Source organism: Carcharodon carcharias, chromosome 14, assembly GCF_017639515.1.
Source record: "Carcharodon carcharias isolate sCarCar2 chromosome 14, sCarCar2.pri, whole genome shotgun sequence".
In the NCBI taxonomy this organism is placed as follows: Eukaryota; Metazoa; Chordata; class Chondrichthyes; order Lamniformes; family Lamnidae; genus Carcharodon; species Carcharodon carcharias.
Genome location: NC_054480.1, coordinates 48,874,821 through 48,898,628, shown reverse-complemented (window position 1 = coordinate 48,898,628; position 23,808 = coordinate 48,874,821). Strand labels below are relative to the sequence as shown.

Sequence of the window (23,808 nt, the reverse complement as noted above, 5' to 3'; positions counted from 1 at the left end):
AATGTTCCAGGATAAGTATCTGCTGTAACTATGTTGCAAATTCAAATTTCAATTGCTAAATAAAATGACATGTTCAATGCACTATTGGGAGGTGGGGGGGTGGGGGGTAAACTAAAGGGAGAAAGAGGAAATGAAAGCTTACTTTGTAAGGACTATAGAAACTGCATCATTGAGGATGCTCTCCCCAAATACCAACATGTTCAGAACAGGATCCACATTCAAAGCATTAAATATGGCAATTGTAGCTACCGGGTCAACAGCAGATATTAGGGAACCAAATGCAAAACTGCAAAATATAAACAGTGCAACAGCACAGATAAGAAACCATAAGAAAATTTAAATCATCTATTATTTGTTCAAGATTTTTTAATACAAGAAATATTTATTCTAAATTGTGAATGAATGACTTTTCTTGAATGACGGTTTATATTTTTCAGCACAAATAAATCTAACGGAAAAATGCTACTTCATTTCAAACTGCAGGATAACCTTTGCATATTTTAGTATATTATAGGAAATATTTGAGTCATGGCATGAAATCCTGCTGGCCAATCTTTTAAGGTTTCTTGAGACTAACGAGTTATATATCCAAGCCAAGTACCCAAACCAAAGTGAGGCTGCCTGCAACATGCTGCTCCAACTTGGGGTTAATTGCTGCTGGGCAGGGAAGGGGAAATGGCTGCCAGGAAGAAATGGGCTCTGTAGTTAGATGCAAGTTTTGAGGTATTCTTTGAAGAAACGTTGCTCACTTGGTCAATCCAGGGCATCATCCTTTCAGAAGAAATATCAGCGTATTTTTGCTTGACAGGAGGTAACAGTCAGTAAATATACATTCAAACATCCAGATGACCTGGAGGCAGATTAGGAAATGGTATACAAGCAAGTCTGCCAAGGTGGAGTTAGCCAGCACTGCAATATATCAAATAGATGGACAAAGCATGCAAGGCAGCTACAATTTCTCCTCATCCTGCCCCAACTTGACTGAGGTTCTTAAAAAATAGTTCTCTCCAAGTTTTACATGCAAGTCCGTACTAATGCAGGGCACGTTTGATTGAAGTGACTTAAAACTGCAATGCTGTCATTTGAGTGTTTGGAAAACTGACCTTACAGATCAAGCTTACCACACAGCTAACTGACAAAATGCATGTTTATTTACTCATATGCAAGCTGTAATGTTACCTGGCCACTTGGTTCTCATTCATCTGTGTTCAAAATTTCTGATTCAGAGGCACGAGTGCCACCAACTGAGTTACAAAAGTTATTGAGCATTCTCTATTTTTTTCCAACTCTCGGTACAAATGAATTCTACTTAAGTATTTCAATAACCATGGTGATCAACTAGGCCTGACTTCAAAACTAACTTGGAGCAGAACAGCACAAAATGTCCATCATCCTACGCAAACAGATAATCATGCTTTTTGAAGGATGTTTATTACTGTGCATAGCTGTTTTGTAAGCAAGCTCTACAAAACAGGTTGTAACTAGTTAATATGTATTCTATTACCCACTTTGCTATATGCTATCTTGCAATAAGTACAGTTTTATTCCTAAACAAAATATTGCTTCTCGGGCCAGTGAATATTCTTGACACCACCGAACATTGCAAAAGCTCAGAGATGGAAACAAACTGGTCAATTCTCTGCAGAAGATATGTGATGCTAGTCTCAACAAATTTAAGGAAAACGCTTCACATGATTTATCTAACTTTTATAAATATCCACTATGAAGAGGATGAAACTCACTCAGTTTACTTGTGGATATACAAGCACAAGTGTTAAGGCCACAGCTGACCATTATGATCCTGAATAAAAAGCATCCAGCATTTTCTAATGATTGAGAGATCCTTTGTCTCAGTGGTAAATACATTTTCTGATGTGCTGATTTATATGGATTATGTAGTTCCCAGCTTTGACCCTTCACCTGGAATTAATTAGCTATTCTGAATATTGCACACAATAGGAGTTAGTGCCCTTAGAGACGGGAAAATGTTAACCAATAATGCCTACTAGAAAGCATGAAAAGGTGAGGATCTCACTTAGTTCTAATATTTACACAGTTAAAATGTCTGCCGAAACAGAATCTTAATTCATATGAACAATGGACTCAGGCAAGGTACTAGAGGATAACCAGCACTTATGGTATCATAGTTCTGTATCAGTCAGTGCATTCAAGAAAGGAGGAATAATGAAAATGAAAAAAAAATCTTTATATGATCAGAGTCTTTAATGTGATACACTCTCAGGATCATCCATGAAAAGCTTGAAACTTTCTATATGAACTATGAAGAGTTATGGACTTTTATAAGGTCATTATACTTTAAACTATTTCTTTTAAGGTAATATGGAATACCCTGGAATGGGGGAATAGTGTGAAGTTGTACTGAACTCTACCCAATGACAAACCCATGTGATCTGATTGTCATGGGGGCAGGGGCCCAGGTCAAGACCCATTGAGCAAGATGCCACATGTAACACCTGGAAACAAAAAAGGCAGCTGTTTTTGTTGCTTACAGACTCGTAGAGGCAGTTAGGCCAAAAGCAGGTGCTGCTGTGCCAGACAGAAGAAAAGGATTGCTTTTCGATTAATCATTAAGCGAAATGCTGCTGAGGATGGAACCCCTGTTTGAAGGAAAGAAGCTTGTTGTGGAGAGTTGAAGACCAAAGGAATCACTAGTGAGTGCCTTGCTGGTGGAAGCCTATTTAAATATGCTCAGAAAATTGCGTAAAGGGAACTTTGTTTAAAAGGAAAATGGAAGATTCACCCTGGCAAGGCAGGGAGAAGAGAGCCTGCTGAATTGCAGGGAGACATTTGGGACTTTAAATACAAGGCTCTGCATCTGCTTAGAATGTGCTGCAAAGTAATAAATGGTTGTGTTAAGAAGTTATTGGAGAATATCTTTTTTGTAGTTTACTTAGTACGTAATTAATACACTAATGTTTAATTGATGTTGATTTTAACTTGGTTATTTCAGGAAAAAGTCTTACAATGTGAAACCTTGTTATGCGATTCTTTTGCTTTGGTTACTGTGAAACTTTTGTCGTTTTTTTCAAAAAAAGTTATTGGTCTCCACCAGGATCGTAACATAACCCACAAGTAATGATTAATAGAAACTGTGCAAATTCTCAGCATGTGTTTTTAATTTCTCCAAGGCCATCTTCAGATTAATTAATAACTCTTATTTTCACATCTCATCTTTTGTAAGCAAAATGTTATATCCTAGTGATAGAACATACTTGTTTCTGAAAGCACTCAAATAGGTAATATTAGCATTTAAAATAATTTTCAGGCCCTAAGTTCATGATTTCAAACATTATTCGACAAACTGCAGAAAGATCCATTTACAGAATGATAATTTGCAAAATAATTACCTGTCTGTCATTGTGAGTTTATAAATAACTTCAGCCTAAAATGAGAGGGAAATGAAATAAATGAAGATCAGAAGTATACTTCTCTTTCCAAAATCAAGTTTTCTGACTATTTTGTCACAGCAGGAAATTGATATTATTTATATTAAAATGTGACTTGTAAGCTAAATTTAGCTTTCAAGAGGTTAAATTTGCAATAAAGCAGAGCTGTGAGACAAGGATTAAAATTGTGATTTAAATGACTACAATCCGGAATGATTGAGACAAAAGTCAACTTGGCTTAATGGTGGCATTTACTGCTGACTCGATTTTCACTCCACAACTTTAATATATAATCTAGACTCAGAACTTTACAGCACAGACGGAGGCCATTTGGCCCATTGGCCCATCATGCCCATGCTGGTCAACAAAGATCTGACTACACTAATCCCATTTTCCCTGGAGCTATGGCAACGCAAGTGAATATCAAAATACTTCTTAAATGTTACAGGAGTTTCTGACTCAACCGCCCTTTCAAACAGTGAGTTCCAGACTCCCACCACTCTCTGGGTGAAAATATTTCTCCTCAACTCCTCTCTTAGCCTTCTACCTCTTGGCTTAAATCTATGCCCCCTGGTTATTGATCCCTCTACTAATGGAAAAGTGCCTTTCTATCCATATATAAAAACAAAAAAACTGCGGATGCCGGAAATCCAAAACAAAAACAGGATTGCCTGGAAAAACTCAGCAGGTCTGGCAGCATCGGCGGAGAAGAAAAGAGTTGACATTTCGAGTCCTCATGACCCTTCAACAGAACCCAGTTCCTAACCAGCATTTTATACAGTTCCATCATAACCTCCCTGCTCTTGTATCCTATGCCTGGGCTAATAAAGGCAAGTATCCCATATGCCTTCTTAATCACCTTATCTACCTGCCCTGCTACCTTTAGGGATCTGTGGATATGCACACCAAAGTCCCTCTGATCTTCAGTACTTTCCAGGGTCCTACCTTTCATTGTGTAATCCCTTGCATTACCTCATACTTTTCCAGGTTGAATTCCATTTGCCTCTTCTCTGCCAATCTGACCAGTCCACTGATATCCTCCTACAGTTTACAGCCATCCTCCTCACTATTTACCACTCTACCAATTTTAGTGTCATCCGCGAACTTCTTGATCATACCCCCTACGTTTAAGTATAAATCATTTATGTACACCACAAACAACAACAGCCCCGAGCCCTGCAGAACCCAATTGAAAATAGACTTTCAGTCACAGAAACATCCCTCTACCATCACCCTCTGCTTCCTGCCTCTCAGCCAATTTTGCATCCATTATGCCACTTTGCCTTGGATCTCATGGGCTCTTACTTACTTGACCAGTCTGCCAGGAGGGACCTTATCAAAAGCCTTGCTAACAGATTAACGCTTAAAGTAATACAGGACTCCACTGGTGCTAAGGGGAGGTGGCATCTTTCAAATCAGACAGGTTCAGGTTGACGAATGAAATATTCCACAGGTCTAGTAGAAAAAGGCCAGGTGAGTTCTCCAATCTCCTGACCAGCATTCTGTCCTCAAACACCACTACCAAGAGTTCTTTATCTCATTGCTGTTTGTGGGACCCTGCTGTGTGCAAATTGGATGCCCTATTTGCCTGCATAACAATTGCTGCACTTCAGAAGTGTGTCATTGCTTGTGAAGCACATAATGATATCCTGAAGATATGTAAGGTGCTATATCAATGCAATCTTTCTTTCACTAGGTATAATGCAGAATTTCTGTAGAAGATAATTGGAGGGGCTTGATAGTCAAGGTCAAATTAGAAGATAATTGCCAGTTTATTGGGAACATTTATTCAACCATTCTTGAACTGAAGTGGCTGATTTACAATTAAAGATGGGCATTGTTGGATTTATCTGCCTTGTTACAACTGCAGTGTACTCTTCAGCCTCAGGCTCATTCCCATTGTCCTCTTCAGGGTTTGCCTAACCCTCCTCTTCCAACTGCAGCATGATGTATCCTCTCCCGAAAGTATAAATGGGCTGCATATCATTATTACTTTGGAAAGTATTGTGGAGATGTACAATAGGACACTCTCAGACCTGTCCAAGCAGCATTTTTATTTTAGCAGGTTTATGATATATTTATAAACAACAGGTTGAAAGGCTATCCCAATGGTTCCAAAATATCCATCTATCTTATCTAGATATTCCATTAAATAATGGTGATACTGTTGACTGTTGTGGAATAACTATATTATAGTAACTTCTAGGATATTTAGCATCTATTTGTTTGATGTAATGCTGATAGGGTACAGGTTCAAGTAATAAAGGATGGAACCTATTCCTATTCTTATAAAAATACCATATTGTTGAACATGCCTCATGGTTCCACTGTTGAGGCCCTGCACTGTTGGAAAGACAGGCTGAAAAATTGCAATGCTGTCGCTTGCTGCTTTTCATGGGAAAAGCAAGCAAGTCATTAGCCCTGGTTAAAAAAAAAGGCATCAGTCAGCTAATATACTCAGTGGTTGATGTCAATGAGGCAAATTGAAAGAAGCTTGCTGCATTTCTCAAAGCCTTAATGAAACCTGTGTTGTCAGTAGTGCATGCACCTCATGTGACACCAACACATCCTAGCCGTAAAAACAGATAACATGATTCTGGCACATGGTTGGTACAAAGCTTCCACTCTTCATGTACTGAGCGCAGGCAGTCTGCATATAATGGGATTCTTCTAATGGTAAGTTTTGTTGAAACAGTATGATATCAATCTATAAACTCTAAATAATGTCTTTAGTGAATTAGGGGTGACAAACAATTAATGCTGTATTCTTTTAACAACAGTTTAGGCCAGACTAGCTATATGCAGTTCTACGTTCAAGTTTCCTCTAAATTTATAATTTCCAAGCATGCATGTCATGAGTCATGTACATGTCTGTGCATTCACACTGATAATCTGAGTTTCTTCTGCAAGCACAAATTCAAGCAGAAAATTAAGATTTAAGCAAAGTTATAGGTTTTTATTGCAGTCAACACTCACCTTACCGAGAAAGTACACTCCACCTCCCACAATGAAAGCTGATATTGCGGTGCCAAATACAGCAAAGAGGGTAATAGATCCAATATTTTGGAAGAAGTTACCCTGAAAATGAAAACAGTAACCGATCAATTAACATTTTAAAAAATTCTTTCAAGGGATATGAAAGTTAGCTAGACGAATTAGGAGAAGTAAGCCACTCAGGCCCTCGAGCCTGCTCTGCCATTTAATAAAATCATAGCTGATCTGGTTGTAATGTCAACTCCACATTCCCACCTATCCCCTATAACCTTTCGCCTCGTTTATCGAGAACCTATCTACCTCTGCCTTAAAAATATTCAAGGACTATTCTTCTAACACCTTTTGTGGAAGAGTTCCAAAGACACATTATACTTACAGAATAAAAATTCTCCTCATCTCTCTCTTAAGTGGGCTCTCCCTTTATTACCCATCCAAAATTGCCCTTGAGAAGGCAGTGGTGAGCCACCTTCTTGAACCACTGTAGTCCATGTGTTGTAGGAACACCCACAGTGCTGTTAGAAAGGGAGATCCAAGAATTTGACCTAACAACAGTGAAGGGGCAGCACACCAAGTCAGGATGGTGTGAGGCTTAGAGGGAAACGGCACCAAAACACAATTAGCCATATTTATGAGCTATAGAACGCACAAAAGTATAACTAATAATGTCTGTGTCAATTCTTTTCCCATCTTCCTGCAGAGACTTTCCTGTAGCATCTATAGAGCAGCGCAGCAATCCATAACTTTTTAAATTTCTGTTTGTCTGGTGAGACGAGACAGCAAATGTTGACAAGGTATTCCAATGTGGGAATCACAGCAGAATCAGATCCTGTCCAATTCCCACTCTCCCACTTCCCCATCCCTCATATCGAACTGCAGTTAAATACATGAAGGGCTTTTCATTTTTATATTTCTAACCTCAAGCCATAATAGTTGGACACAATATGAACATGCATAGGAATGTATGAACAGACGAATTAGGAGAAGTAAGCCACTCAGGCCCTCGAGCCTGCTCTGCCATTTAATAAGATCATAGCTGATCTGGTTGTAATGTCAACTCCACATTCCCACCTATCCCCTATAACCTTTTGCCTTGTTTATCGAGAATCTATCTACCCCTGCCTTAAAAATATTCAAGGACTCTTCTTCCAACACCTTTTGAGGAAGAGTTCCAAAGACACATTACACTTACAGAATAAAAATTCTCCTCATCTCTCTCTTAAATGGGCTCTCCCTTATTTCTAGTTCTTAGTTCCCTTATGGAACAATGGGTGATCACTTAGTTCTAGATTCTCCCATAAAGGGAAACATCCTCTCCACGTCCACCTTGTCAAGACCCCTCAGGATCTTATATGTTTCAACAAAAGTAAGAGGAGACTTGATTATGACTTGGCAGATGATGTGTGCCAGGCGGACCAAATCCACGAGGGAAACTTAATGGCCTATCACAACGGTTTTGCAATTTGTATTTATTACGAGTTGTGTGCACTGAATTCAGAAGTAATAAGTTCACCAAGACCTTTAGAGAACCGCATACATAAGTCTACAATTACTAATATAACTCCTAAAATTCCTAATTAACCTGATCCAACTATACTTACCCCCATAAACCTACTTCACAATAAACCAGAAAGTGATTATTAAAAAATGTTAGTTTCATGACACTCTTCTAAATTCCATGGAAACAAGCCTAGCCTGCCTAACCTTTCCTCAAAAGACAACGCACCCATTCCAGGTATTAGTCTAGGAAATCTCTGAACTGTTTCTAATGCATTTCCATCCTGCCTTAAATAAGGACACCAATACTGTACACAGTATTCCAGGTGTGGTCTCAGCAATACCCTTTTTAACTGAAGCATAACCTCCATCCCTTTGTATTCAATTCTCCTCGCAATAAACAATAACATTCTATTAGCTTTCCTAATTACTTGCTGTACCTGCATATTAGCTTTTTATGATTCATGCACTAAGACACCCAAATCCTTCTGCATTTCAGACCTCTGCAATGTCTAACCATTTAGATAATATGCTTTTTTATTTTTCTTGCCAAAATGGACAATTTCACATTTTCCCACATTAGCTCCATTATAGTTCCAACAATTTGCTCAGTATCAATTTCCTGATGATTGTTATTTTCTGGAGTTCCTCCCTCCCTTCCATTTCCTGATTTACAACTATTTCTAGGATGTTACTTGTATCCTCTATAGTGAATACCAATGCAAAATACTGGTTCAGTTCATTTGCCATCTCCTTATTTTCCATTATTAATTCCCCAGACTCATTTTCTATAGGACCATCACTCACTTTGTTAACTCTATTCTTTTTTAAAATATCTATAGAAACTCTTATTATTGTCTTTATATTGCTAGCTAGCTTTCACTCATACTCTAATTTTTCCTTCCTTATCAATCTTTTAGTTATTCTTTGCTTTTTTTTTCCATTTTCCATCTAATCTTCTGACCTGCCACTAATATTTACACAATTATCTGCTTTTTCTTTAAGTTTGATACTATCTTTAACTTTTTTTTTAAGTTAGCCACGGATAGTGGGTACTCCCCTTGGAATTTTTCTTTCTTGTTGGAATGTATCTATTCTGTGTATTCTGAAATATTCCCTTAAATGCCTGTCGCTGTATTTCTATGGACCTATCTCTTAACCTAATGTGCCAGTTCACTTTAGCTAGCTCTGCTTTCATGCTCTCATAATTGCCCTTATTTAACATTAAAATACTAGTCTTAGACCCACTATTCTCTCCCTCCAACTGAACATAAAACTCAATCATATTATGATCGCTGCTACTTAGGAGCGCCTTCACAATGAGATCATTAATTAATCCTATTGCACAATACCACGTCTAATATAGCCCGCTCTCTGGCTGGCACCAGAACATGCTGATCTAAGAAACTATTCCAAAAACATTCTATGAATTCCTCTTCTAGTCTACCTTTGCCCATCTGATTTTTTCCAGTCTATATGTAGATCAAAATCCCCCATGATTATTGCCATACCTTTCTGACAAGCTCCCATCATTTCCTCCTTTATACCCTGGGTCCTACCAGATGTTTAGTTAGGGGACCTGAATACCATTCCCGCAAAATTCTTGCCTTTATCATTTTTCATCTCTACCCAAACCACTTCTACATCCTGGCTTCCTGAGCTTAGGTTATGCCTCTCTATTGTGCCAATACCATCCTTAATCAAGAGAGCCACCCCTCCACCTTTTCCTAACTTCCTGTCCTTCCTAAATGTCATGTACCTTTCAATATTCAGGTCCCAATCTATGTCATCCTGCAGCCTTGTCTCTGCAATGGCTATCACATCATATTTATTTCTACTTGCATGTCAATTCATCTGTTTATTGCAAATGCTACATGCATTCAGATACAGAGCCTTTAGTTTTGTCCTTTTATTATTTTTACAACCTCTAGCATTATCTGCTGATTTACTCTTAGATTTGTACTCTGTCCCTTCCTGTCATGGTCCTTTTATCATTTCCCACATTAATACCTTTCTCTCTTGCGTTGCCTCTACTCTAATTAACACATCTTCCCAAATTTGATCCTTTTCCCCCACTCTTTAGTTTAAAACACTCTCTATTTCCCCAGTTACGTAGCTCACTAGAACACTGGTCCCAGCACACTTCAGGTGTAGATTGCCTCAATGGTAGTCTCTGCTTTCCCCAGTACTGATGCCAGTGCCCCACGAACTGGAACCCATTTCTCCAACATCAGTCTTTGAGCCACACAGTCATCTCTCTAATTTTATGTGCCCTATGCCAATTTGCAAGTTGTTCAGGAAATAATCCAGATATCGTACTTTATAATGAATTTTCAACATTTTAACACATTTCCCAAATTTTTTGCCGGGGGTGGGGGGGGGGGCGAAAGAGAGAAACAATGAAAAATCTGCTTCACATCAAATTAAAAAATGATCTGTGAAACTAGTATGCATTGCTATTCTAATGCTTTCACACCATGTAGTTTCCTTTACAACTGAAAATTCAGTCTATTTTTTCACTGTCAAAAAGTAAATGAATGCCTGTGGTCACCTCCTGTTTCCTCGATTCCCTTTTCACTCAACTCCTGATCATTCAAATATCCTTCCCGGCCCTCACATATTTATGAGCCACTTCCTCAATCCTTTTATTTTCACCATCACTTCCTCTTGAGAAGGTCTATCCTGATCTCTCAATGTATAAAATTACTGCCACATTTCTAAACTCCCTTTCCTCTTCAAAGGGACTGAACGCTTCCCAATTCTGTACCCAATTCTTCCAACTCTTCTTGTCCAAATGCCTTAGATTGGCTTCTACTTTGCTAAGAGTACTAAAATCACGCTGGGCAGAGTCACAAGTAACCTGCTGTTACTTTGAACATGACGTAGTACAGCCCTTTTGTCTTCCTCAGCCTCTCCAAAATATTTGATTCAAGTGTCCACATCATCCACATGGACTGCAGAAGAGAGACAATCTCTGTGGATTGTCTTCATATGCTGTTAGTCAGGCCTGTTCCAATGCAGCCAGTGAATCTTGAGCAAATTAATTCATTTCCTAGCTCATCATGAGTGTTGCTGAAGAAGCTAATGAGGCAACCTCCTTCTAATCTATCCCTCAATCACATCATCTTCAGAAACAGAGTAAAGTTCTAGATGCATGCTGATGACAACTCACTTTATTTCTAGAATTTTGGGAACATTTCTAGAACATTGGGAAGACCAAAGCTCCAGCCTTACCTCCTCTGCCATTGAAACCCTAACTCATCCTTTTGTCATCTCTATACTTGATTTCTCTCATGTCTTCCTCACCAGCAGCCCATCCTCCACCTTCCATAAACTCAAATGGCATCCCAGTGATGCGTCATTAAACCTAGGGGCTGCCATCTTTTTGCCTTTCATGGACATCTTCCCTGCAGCAGTTGAGGGCTGGAAACACAGACATGTGCACATGGCTAGACTTTAAACATAGCACCTGGAGTGATGAAGCGGCAAGGTGATTGCATGGCCCACTATGGAAATGGTGTATTTCCAGGAATGCATAAGTAAAGTGGCAGGTTTGGGACAATACGGTGTGAAATTCAGCCTTTGTGGCCAGTGGGTAAAACATTGTTTTTTCCACCCGCTACCGCAGTTAGGGTGGAATTGTCCCAGATTTGCACTGTATATTGTACTTTTTATGCAACAAATTCACAAGCATTGTTGTTTACAATTTATGAAGAAATAACTTTGGGCAGCACAGGTCTGATCTATGCAATAATATTTCATGAACCAAAGTGCTTCAGATGGTAGTACAAGACTACATGAAGTTCAGTGACCACCTCTCCACAATTCAGTGGTTAGGCTCAGCTATGTTATCTTTGCAAGCAATCTCTGATTGTGAAGTATGAAATGGATAACATTCTAAAGTACTTAACTCAGAATAAATTTGAGCTGTGTTTTTATCTGCCAATTAAGTTTAATTGCAATCATAAATTGAAGGCTTTTCTGTAGTCCCGGAAGTACTATATTTGAAATAGTTAAGCAGATGTGCTATTTGAGATGCAGCTTTAACTATACGGGAGCCTGAGGTAAAAGCAGGGAAGAGAACACAACACTGATCTAAGGTTGAATATTCACTGTACATTCACTTCAAAATTACATAATGTTACAACTGATTTAAAATAAGGTAAGAAAGATACTTAAATCAAAAATTTTCCAAATTGGTTTAAAAATATTATTTACAAAATAAAATGCCACACACAAACAATCATGTCCTTACAACTTCTCACACTTACCTTGTGTAATGAATATCCGGACTCAAATATAATGGGTGGAAGCAACAATAGAAAGAACATGTTTGGTCGAAACATTTCTTCTTCCTGTGCAGAAAGGAGATCAAAAATGTAATGGCTGAAGATCAATGGCCCTACAGTTCTACATAGGGAGAATGAAAAAGGAGCCCTTGAAAACCGAGAAGTAGCCCCCGAAAAACAAAACGGCCCTTGAGAAAATTTCAAGAGAGCTCTCAAAAAAAAAAAAATGACTCCTGTCATAAACAGTCAGGGAAGCACTGGAAGTTTCAGTGAACAGAATCTACCGATCACTCACTATGCTCCTGATCCACTAACTTCAAAAAAATTCTTCCAACATAATTATATGTTTCATGCACAAAAACAAAGTGGGCTAGGGGAAGGGAAAGTATAAGTGCTGCAAGAATATGACTGTAGGTAGCTACTGGCTATTTATGCTGCCCCCACCCTACCCACTTTTGGATGTTTTTCTATGCTAAAGGAGTTGCACAAATGCAAGTTGTACTTATAGTAAGATTTACGAGCAGTAGTAAAGGTTATTGGCAGTAGCAGTGTTTATTAATTATAAACAAATAAAGAAAGTTAATTAACACCTAATAAAGATGGTAATGCAGGTGACGTGAAAGCAGAAATGCTGGGAAAACTCAGCAGGTCTGACAGTATCTGTGGAAAGAGAAAGAGTTAACGTTTTGAGTCCGTATGGCCCTTCTTCATAACTGTCAGACCTGCTGAGGTTTTCCAGCAATTTCTGTTTTTATTTTGGATTTCCAACATCCACAGTATTTTGCTTTTATCTTAGTGCGGGCGATGTGTTGCGACTGCAGAATGTCCAGACGGCTGTGTCATTTGCCTGGTACAAGGTTTGGGACATTAGTTCTGGTCTGCAGAGAAACCTGCAGTGGAAGGGGGAGGATCCAGAGGTTGTGGTCCACGTATGTACCAATGACATTGGTAGAACTAGGAAAGGGATTCTGCTGAGAGTGTATGGGCAACTAGGGCCTAAATTAAAAAGTTGAACCTCAAAAGGTGATAATCTCTGGATTACTAAATGAACCACAAGCAAAATGGTGTAGGGTAAGTCAGATTAGAGTGTTAAATGCGTGGCTCAAAAAGTGGTGTGAAACAAATGGGTTTCAATTCATGGGGCACTGGCACGAGTACTGGGGAAAGAGAGAGCTGTACTGTTGGGATGGTCTTCACCTGAACCGTCCAAAACAGTGTTCTGGTGAATCGTATAACCAATGTAGTAGAGAGGGCTTTAACTTAAATAGTGCGGGTGACGGATCAAGTTTGGGAAGATATAATAAATTAAATAGAGAAAGCAAGGCAAGACAGCAAGATAGGAATAAGGGAAATGATGATCAGAGTGTGGCAGGAAGGGACGAAGCATACAAACCTAAGAGTGCAGATAAGATCAGAAGTTTAAAAAAAAAGTAAAAATACAGAACTAAAGGCTCTGCATCTGAATGCATGTAACAAAACAGATGAACTGACAGTGCAATGATAAGTAAATATGTATGACCTGATAGACATTACCAAGACATAGCTGCAGGATTACAAAGACTGGGACCTGAATATTTAAGGCGCATGACATTTAGGAACAACAGAAAGCTAGAAAAAGGTAGACTGATAGCTCTGTTAATAAAGGATGACATTAGTACATTAGAGAGGTAATCTTAGCTCTAAAAATCAACATGTAGAATTAGCGTGGGTGGAGATGAGAAATAGCAACGGTAAGAAGTCACTTGTGGGAGTGGTTTTTTACTAACAGTAACCATATTGTAGGAGTTTCTGAGTATTGAAATATCTCCTTAAATGTGTGCCGCTGCATCTTTACTGACCTATCCTTTAACTCAATTTCCCAGTTCACTTTAGCCAGCTCTGTCTTCATAATTGCCCTTACTTATGGAAGAAATAATGGGGACTTGTGAGAAAGGTATGGTGATAATCATGGGTGCCTTTAATCTACATCTAGATTGGACAAATCTGAATGACTAAGGCAGCTTGGATGAGGAGTTCATGGTGTGCTTTCAGGATAGTTTCTTAGAGCAACACATTCTAGCATCAACCAGAGAGCAGGCTATTCTACATCTGATAATGTGCAATGAGACAGGATTAATTAATGAGCTCATAGTGAAGGCACCCCTAGATAGCAGTGATCATAATCCGACTGAACTTCGTATTCAGTTTGAGGGAGAGAGGAGTAGATCTGAGGCTAGTGTTTAAACTTAAATAATGGTAATTATGAAGACAGCTGGCTGAAGTGAACTGGGAAATTAGGTTAAAGGATAGGTCAGTAAACATGCAGGGGCACACATTTAAGGAGATATTTCAAAACTCAGAAAATCTACATTCTAGTGAGAAAGAAAGATTCCAAGGGAAGGATGCACCATCTGTGGCTAACTAAGCAAGTTAAAGATAGTAAAATTGAAAGAAAAAGCAAATAATGCTGCAAAGATAAGTGGAAGGTCAGAAGATTGGACAGAACATAAAAAACAGCAAAGAATAACTAAAAGATTAATAAAGGGACGAAATTAGGGTATGAGAGAAACCTAGCTAGAGTTTCTACAGGTTTTTTAAAAAAAAATAAGTAAGCCTTGGTCCTCTGGAGAGTAAATCTGCGTAATTAATATGGAAAATAAGGAAATTGACAAGGTGCCACACAGGTGGCTGCTCAGTAAGATAAGAGCCCATGGTGTTAGAGGCAAGGTACTAGCATCGAAAGAAGATTGGCTGTCTGGCAGGAGGCAGAGAGTGGGGATAAGGTGGTCCTTCTCAGGATGGCGGCGGGTGACTAGCGGAGTTCCGCAGGGGTCAGTGTTGGGACTACAACTTTTCACTTTATACATTAATGATCCAGATGAAGGAACTGAGGGCATTCTGGCTAAGTTTGCAGATGATACAAAGATAGGTGGAGGGACAGGTGGTATTGAGGAGGCAGGGAGGCTGCAGAAGGATTTGGACAGGTTAGGAGAATGGGCAAAGAAGTGGCAGATGGAATACAACGTGGGGAAGTGTGAGATCATGCACTTTGGTAGGAAGAATAGAGGCATAGACTATTTTCTAAATGGGGAGAGAATTCAGAAATCTGGAGTGCAAAGGGACGTGGGAATCCTTGTCCAGGATTCTCTTAAGGATAACTTGCAGGTTGAGTCGGTAGTTAGGAAGGCAAATGCAATGTTGGCATTTATTTCGAGAGGACTAGTATATAAAAGCAGAGATGTGCTGCTGAGGCTTTATAAGGCTCTGGTCAGGCCGCATTTAGAATATTGTGAGCAATTTTGGACCCCGTATCTCAGGAAGGATGTGCTGGCCCTGGAGAGGGTCCAGAGGAGGTTCACAAGAATGATCCCAGAAATGAAAGGCTTAACATAAAAGGAACGTTTGAGGACTCTGGGTCTATACTCGATGGAGGTTAGAAGGATGAGGAGGGATCTGATTGAAACTTAACGAATACTGAAAGGCCTGGATAGAGCAGACGTGGGGAAGATGTTTCCATTAGCAGGAGAGACTAGGACCCGAGGGCACAGCCTCAGAGTAAAGGGAAGACCTTTTGAAACAGAGATGAGGAGAAACTTCTTTAGCCAGAGAGTGGTGAATCTATGGAATTCATTGCCACAGAAGGCTGTGGAGGCCAGATCATTGAGTGTATTTAAGACGGAGATAGATAGATTCTTGATTGGTAAGAGGATCAAAGGTTACGGGGCGAAGGCGGGAGAATGGGGTTGAGAAACTTATCAGCCATGATTGAATGGTGGAGCAGGCTCGATGGGCCAAATGGCCTAATTTCTGCTCCTATGTCTTATGGTCTTATGGAAATGGCTGATGAATTGCAGTCCATGTCCAAATGCAGCAAGACTTGGACAATATCCAGGCTTGGGCTGACAAGTGGAAAGTAAATTTTATGGTGCTCAAGTGCCATGCAATGACCATCTCCAACAAGAGAGAATCTAACCATCACCACTCGACATTCAATGGCATTACTATCACTGAATCCCCCACGATCAACATCCTTGGGGTTACCATTGAACAGAAACTGAACTGGATTAACCATATAAATTCTGTGGCTACAAGAACAGGTCAGAGGCTAGGAATCCTGTGGCGAGTAACTCGCCTTCTGACACCTCAAAGCCTGTCCACCACCTAAAAGGCACAAGTCAGGAGTGTGATAGAGTACTCCCCACTTGGCTGGATGAGTGCAGCTCCAAAAACACTCAGGAAGCTTGACACCATCCAGGGCAAAGCAGCCCGCTTGATTGGCACCCAATCCACAAACATTCACTCCTTCCACCACCGACACACAGCGACAGCAGTGTGTTCCATTTACAAGATGCACTGCAGGAACTCACCAGGCTCCTTAGACAGCACTTTCCAAACCCACGACTGCTACCATCTAGAAGGACAAGGGCAGCAGACAGATGGGAACACCACCATCCAAGTTCCCTTCCAAGTCACTCACCATCCTAACTTGGAAATATATCGCTATTCCTACACTGTTGCTGGGTTAAAATCTTGAATCTCCCTCCCTGACAGCACTGTGAGTTTACTTACACCACATGGACTGAAGTAGTACCAAGAAGACAGCTCACCACCATCTTCTCATGGGCAATTAGGGTGGACAATAAATGCGGGCCTAGCCAATGATGCCCACATCCCATGAATGAATTTTTAAAAATACATTTTGCACCTGTCTTCAATGTAGGGGATACAATTAACATCCCAGAGATAATCATGAATCAGGAGGTGAAAGAGCAGGAGGAACTTAAAACAATTGCAATCACCAGGGAAAGGGTACTAAGACAATAACTAGAACTAAAAGCTGACAAGTCTGTTGGACTTCACCCTAGAGTTTTAAAAGAAGCAGCTGCTGAGATAGATGCATTGGTTTTAATTTTCCAAAATTCCTTACATTCTGGAAAGGTTCCATCAGATTGGAAAATAGTGAATGTGACTCCTCTATTCAAAAAAGGAGATAGGCAGAAAGCAGGAAACTCCAGGCTAGTTAGCCTTGCATCCATCATATAGAAATTGCTGGAATCTATAATTAAGGAAGTTATAGCAGGGCACTTGGAAAATCTCAATGCAATTAGGCAGAGTCAACATGGTTTTGTGAAAGGGAAATCATATTTGACTCATTTATTGGAGTCCTTTGAGGAAGTAACAAGCAACATGGATAAAGGGCAACCTGTGGATGTGTTGTACTTACATTTCCAGAAGGCATCAAACAAGGTGCTACATCAAAGGTTACTACGCAAAATAGGCGCTCATGGTGTAGCTGGTAACATATTGGCATGGATACAGCATTGGTTAGCTAACAGGAAACAGAGTTGGCATAAATGGGTCATTTTAGGGTTGGCAACATGTGACGTGTACAGTGCCTCAGAGATCAGTGCTGGGACCTCAACTATTTACAATTTATAACAATGACTTGGATAAAGGGGCAGAAGGTATGGTTGCTAAATTTGATGACCAAAGATAGGCTGGCAAGTAAGTTGTGAAGAGGACATAAGGACTCTGCATAAGGGACATAGGTTAAGTGAGTGGGCAAAAAATTGGCAGGTGGGAGCTTAATGTGGGAAAATGTGAACTTGTCCACTTTGGCAATAAGAATAGAAAAGCAGCATATTATTTACAAGGAAAGAGATTACAGAACTAAGAGGTATAGAGGGATCTGGGTATCCTAGTACATGATTTACAAAAAGTTAGTATATAAGTTTAGCAAGTGATTAGGAAGGCAAATGGAATGTTGTTGTTCATTGTAAGGGGAATGGAAGTAAAAGTAGGGGTAAAAGCAAAACACTGTTGAAGCTGGAAATCTGAAATAAAAACAGAAAACACTGTTTTCTCCGAAAAGACTGTTCCCTCCATTCTGGTCCACTCCTCTATCATCCCCAACACCTCATCCCCTTCCCACAGCACCATCCCATGCAAATGCAGGAGATGTAACATCTGCCCCTTTACCTCCTCCCTTTTTGCCACCCAAAGCCCCAAACACTCCTTCCAGGTGAAGCAGCGATTCACTTGCACTGCTTTCAATATAGTCTACTGCATTAGCTGCTCACAATGCTGTCTCCACTACATTGGAAAAACTAAATGCAGACTGAGTGACCACTTTGCTGAACACCTTTGCTCAATCTGCAGGCATGGTCCCGGCCTTCCTGTCACATGCCATTTCAATTTGCCATCTTGCTCTAATGCTCACATTTCTGTCCTTGGCCTGCTACAATATTCAAATGAAGCTCAACATAAATTGGATGAACAGCACCTCATCTTCTGATTAGACACTTTTACAGCCTTCTGGAGTTAACATTGAGTTCAACAACTCTAGACCATGAACTGTCCTCCATTTTGATTGTTTTTTGAGAGGTGATCTTATTGAAACATACAAGGTCTTGAGGGGACTTGACAAGGTGGATGCTGAAAGGATGTTTCCCCTTGCTGGTGGGGGGGAGGGGGGGGACTGGAACTAGGGGACACAGTTTAAAAATAAAGGGTCTTTTATTTAACAGATGAGAAGAATTTTTTTCTCTCAGAAGGTCATGAGTCTTTGGAACTCTCTTTCCCAGACAGCGTTGGAGGCAAGGTCATTGAGTACCTTTAAGGCAGAGCCAGATAGATTTTTGACTAGCAAGGGAGTCAAAGGTTATCAGGGGAGGCAGAATGTTGAGTTGAGGCCACAATCAGATCAACTATGATCTTACTGAATGATGGAGCAGGCTCGAGGGGCAGAATGGCCTACTCCTGCTTCTAATTTGTATATTCGTATGATGATCACTTGATACTGGTCTCTTATTCTCCAATTTTTACTGCCTGTTTTCAGTCAGCAAGAATGAATAGGACTCAAGTTTCTTCATTATATATAAACAGCAGCACAAAAAAGACTATGCATGTACATTGAAACACATCTTCAAAATTCTGATCAGAGTGACTGAATGTTGGATTTAGATTTGGGGGGAGGGGTGGTATCATCTCGTTTCGAAATGTCACAGAAGTACAGTCAAGTATTTGTTCAATTTCAAAATAGTCTCAGAACAGAGGCAAGGAAAATGTGAAAATGTATTGGCCCAAATTTTGTGGGCATTGGTAAACAAGCAGCACTGTGTCGTTCATTATACTTGTACTTTCCCATAGAGTTGCAATTATTAGAGAACAAAAACAGGATGGCACTTTTTATTGGAAATTTTGGACCCGTGTGAAAAGGCAACCAATGGTGGGTCTCCTTAGCCAAAAGAATCCTTGGCTGAGACACATGTGTCTGAAACAGGAAGTGGGAGTTACAATAGTTAGAATGATAGAATGGTTACAGCTCCGAAGGATGCTATTTGGCCGTTGTGTCCGTGTCAGCTCCTGTAAGAGCTACTCAGCTAGTCCTACTCCCCTACCTTTTCCACATAGCCCACAAATGTTTCTCTTCAGATAATTATCCAATTCCCTTTTGGTAGCCATGATTGAATCTGCCTCCAGAGTGATTAGGATGTGGAATGCACTTCAGGCAGTGCTTTCCATATCCTAATCACTTGCTGTGTAAAACAGTTTTTCCTCATGTTGCCGCTGGTTTATCGGCCAATCACGTTAAATCAGTGTCCTCTGATTCTCAACTCTTCCATCAACGGGAACACCTCTATCAAATCTCTTCTCAATCTTCTCTGCTCTACAGAGAACAACCTCAGCTTTGCCAATCTATTTAAGTAACTGAAGTCTCTGTCACTGGAACCATTCTTGCAAATCTTTTCTGCATCCTCTCCAGTGCCTTCACATCCTATCTGAAGTTTGGGGGCCTGAATTGGCAAAATACTTCAGAACATACCTAATCACTGATTTTCAGGGGTCACCATTACTTCCTTGCTTTTGTCCTTTCTAAAGCAAAGGATCCCAAACATCTTTTTAACCATTTTCTCAGCCTACCCCGCCACTTTCAACGATTTGTTCACATATACTCCCAGGTCCCTCTCCTCCTGCGCTACCTTTAGAGTTGTATCCTTTATTTTACATTGGCTTTCCTCGCTCCAGCTACCAAAATGTATCACTTCACACTCCTTTGCATTAAATTTCATCTGACTTGTGTCCATCTAATATGCTAACCTGTCCTCATGAAGTTCTAAACTAGCCTCCTCACAGTTCACAATGTTTCCAAGTTATATGTCATCCACAAATTGTGAAAATGTGCCCAATACATCAAAGTCTAAATAATTAAGATATATCAGGAAGAGCAGTGGTCCAAATAACTTAGTGAACTCCATTCTAATCCAAAAACACTTTGTTACTGTCAATAAGCCACCATGCTGCCCTTTTATCCCATGGGCTTCCACTTTGTTGACAAGCTTGTTATGTGGCACTTTATGAAACATTAATTCAATATAAAATCATGCACAGAAAGCAAAATAAAGAGGACATATGGAGTTAAGAGAGATAGAGATAAGAGAGACCAAGAAGTTGAAAAAAGAATTTTAATTTTTTAAAATCTCCAACAATAATCCAAATTCAAATTAGTGAAAACCCCACACCTGTAAAATTTAACTTTCAGTACCAATTAACTTGTTTGGCAGTTGAAAAGCCTCCAACTTCTGATCATGATCCTGCAGAACTCTCACAGTTCAGGAGTCCTTGCAGATAGCAGTGAACCGAATCAGTGCAGAAGCCAGTCCCTTTTTAAGGCACTAGCTGGTAAGGATTTAAAGCCCCCGAGCTTCTCAGTGTGGAGTGAGTGGGCACGTGAAGGCGTGCACATGTGAGGGCACAAGTGCAAGGGCATGGGCATGTGTGGGTGGAGTGAGTGGGTAGGTGGGTGAGATGACAGTAGGTTGGGAGGGTGGCAGCTGAGTAAGTGGTGGATAGGTGAGGTGGTTGAGGGGATAGGTGGGTTGTTTGGTTTTCAGGGCTGGTTGGGAGAGGTTGTCTGGCCAAGGGTCAGTCAGGTCCGGTCAGGGAGGAGATGGGAAGGTTTAGGGGGCAGGGTTGGGAGTTGTGTGGTGGGAGCTAGTCAGATGACGTGATGGCGGAGTTGGTGGGTTGTGGGGGGGAGGCAGGTGGTGGGGCTAGTCAAGTTAGGTCAGGAGGGACTTTGGGGGGGGGGGGGTCAGAGCAGAGTCGGGTGGTGGGGCTAGTCAGGTTGGGTGGGGGTGATTTTGGGGGGGGGGGGGAGACTCAGTGGGGTGAAAGTGGGCATGTCATTTGTATAGTTAGCCAAGAATTAGACTAGGGTTTTTCTGTTCAACATTTCCTGGGTAACTATACTAGTTAAGTAGGTCAGAAGCAGGGGAATTGCCCATTGACAGTTCAAACTCCCTGGTCAATTCCCATGGAGTCACTGCATTGGGACTTTGCGGGGTTCCAAAGTGCATTTTGGTGGGTACGTCTGGTCTCCGACGAGAGACTGGAAGATCTGCGCAACTGTATGTGTGGGATGGGATAGCATCATTACACGACAATTTTAAGACTTAAAGCGTCACCACAGATTTGGTCAACTAAGTTTTAAAGAAGTTACCTTTATCTTATTGCTTTTTTCCTATTCTGTAACATGCGGTCATAATGTGATTAAAAACTAACAAGATTTAAAATAATAATCTCCATAACACGGAAATTAAATCCACTTACATGCATTGCTTCAATCAATCTTTTGTAATCAGCACATTTGAAGCAGAGATTTGCTAGATACCATTCCTTAGCAACATCTTATGCTATTTTTTTTAAATCAAAAAAATTGTTACAACTATTAAATTATTTTAGTCAAATTACACAATTGTATATATTTGAGTTCACAATCGTATCATTAGAAGTCAGCACCCAAAAGTCTTAAAATTAAATAGATAAGGGACATCAAATTCATGCAGATGCAAATGCAGACACAGACAGACAGTACAACTCCAAAATCATCCTGGGAAGGCTGCTATTTAAAGCAAATGCCTACCATAGGTGTTTGGTTGGAAAATATCAATAAAATGATCAAATTTGCTGTCAAATAGTTGTCACATGTAAGTAATAGTTGCTCTTCCTCAAAATTTTAGCTTGGCACTATATAAATTCAAGTTCTTTCTTTCTTATTTATTCTTCAATGCTACGTCTGGATGATGCCTCACAGACCAAACGATACAAGATGCAATTGGGCACTTTAAATTTGGTTACTGCTTGACAGGGAAGACCTGCAGCTGTTTGTCTTTTTTTCAACTAATTTTCTACTTTTTTTTTGAATGAATATGCGGACCACTCCGGTATGCAAAATATAACTTCTAAAGCATTATTCCAATGCAAATAAGTTGATTGCATAGCATTTTACACTGCTTTATTTTGAAACCAATTTAAAGCTAAAATGTTTTGTAAAGTGTAAAAACCGGCTAGGGTCTCATCTAAGTGGAGATCAGGGATAATTTTTAATATCTGCTGGGCTTTGTTCAACTATGGACAATACCTTTTGCTTTCTCGATTCCAATTTTAAACAAAAAGGGTGTTGCAGGTATCGTCCAGACTGACGGACGGACAAAACCTCCAAAATAACACGTTATGGACACTGGTTTAGATTTAGCATTGGGAATTGACCAAGTATTGTTCTTCTGTTGATTTTGAATTTCCATGGAAGTGGAAGTTAAATGTTTTTATATCAAATCTGAAGTTATGCCATTGTTTAATATTTTCTTTTAATAAATCTCATTTATATCTCTCATATCTAGTCATAAAATCTGATTGGGTTTATTCTTCTGATACTGAAAAATTAGAAGGCCACAAGAGTAACAAGAGGGATCTGTTTAATCCCAGGAATTGCTACGTGAACAAATATAGTACCTATCAGGCGAGAACTCAGGTGGGAGAAATATTTTGTGCAACGCATGATTTTCATGTCCTACAAATCATGTCCAGCTCACCAACACTTAAGAGTTTTTTTTTTAAAAACACTGCATAGAATCTTTGAGGAAAAAATGTGAAAAATTGAGGTTATAACTAGTTACTACTGCCATAATTTATGTGATTCATTTGAAAATGTTGATTTTTAAAAATGGATAAAGCTAATTCTTTCAGAGAATATAAATATTCCTAAGAGACTAAAGCACATCACACACATTACATGTTCTGGCACTCGATAAATAAAAAGAACACAGGATTTTTATGCTGTTCCAAACAACATTGCTAGCATTGATTAGGCAAGTAGAAAAATCTACTTCCAAAAACGTTAATCTTCGAACTAAACTTTTACTTTTAATTTTTCTTTCAGAAAGAAATAAGGAGATGAAAATAGGAAGGGGTCCATCAATATTTGACCTTTGGCATTTTGGTGGCTGTGCCTTGGAATATCTGAATGGGTGCTGGTAGCCAACTCAATAGTAACTTTCAAAAGGAAATACTTGAAGGGAAAAGCATTACGGGGATATGGGTGAAGAGTAGGGTAGTGGGTGAATTGGATAATTGGATAGCTCTTTCAAATAGCTGGCACAGGCACGGTGGGATGCATCATCTCTGTCTATGCTATGCCATGTTATGGTTCTACTAAAATCTGAGGATGTAGCAACATCACATCAGCTGCATTAGACATGCATAACACAGCAATTGAACCTTTCCAATTCTGCAAGCCTGGAGAATGGTTAGATCTTCCTCCGATTATACAACTTATTGCAGAAAGATAAATGTTGCTCATTTAA

At 39.8% G+C, this 23,808-nt stretch overlaps 1 protein-coding gene across 2 annotated transcripts in view; it reads right to left on the bottom strand.

Annotated features, from left to right (window-relative positions):
- slc9a8 (solute carrier family 9 member 8) overlaps positions 1–23,808 on the bottom strand; it is a 74,370-nt gene that overhangs the window by 37,258 nt on the left and 13,304 nt on the right. The window contains exons 5-8 of one of the 2 annotated variants that reach the window (XM_041205617.1): positions 12,167–12,250; positions 6,384–6,485; positions 3,369–3,403; positions 143–286 (exon numbers count right to left, since the gene is read on the bottom strand). In XM_041205617.1, coding sequence (XP_041061551.1) covers positions 143–286; positions 3,369–3,403; positions 6,384–6,485; positions 12,167–12,250 — 365 coding nt within the window. The remainder of the gene's footprint in view (positions 1–142; positions 287–3,368; positions 3,404–6,383; positions 6,486–12,166; positions 12,251–23,808) is intronic. The other variant, XM_041205618.1, reaches the window with a different exon arrangement.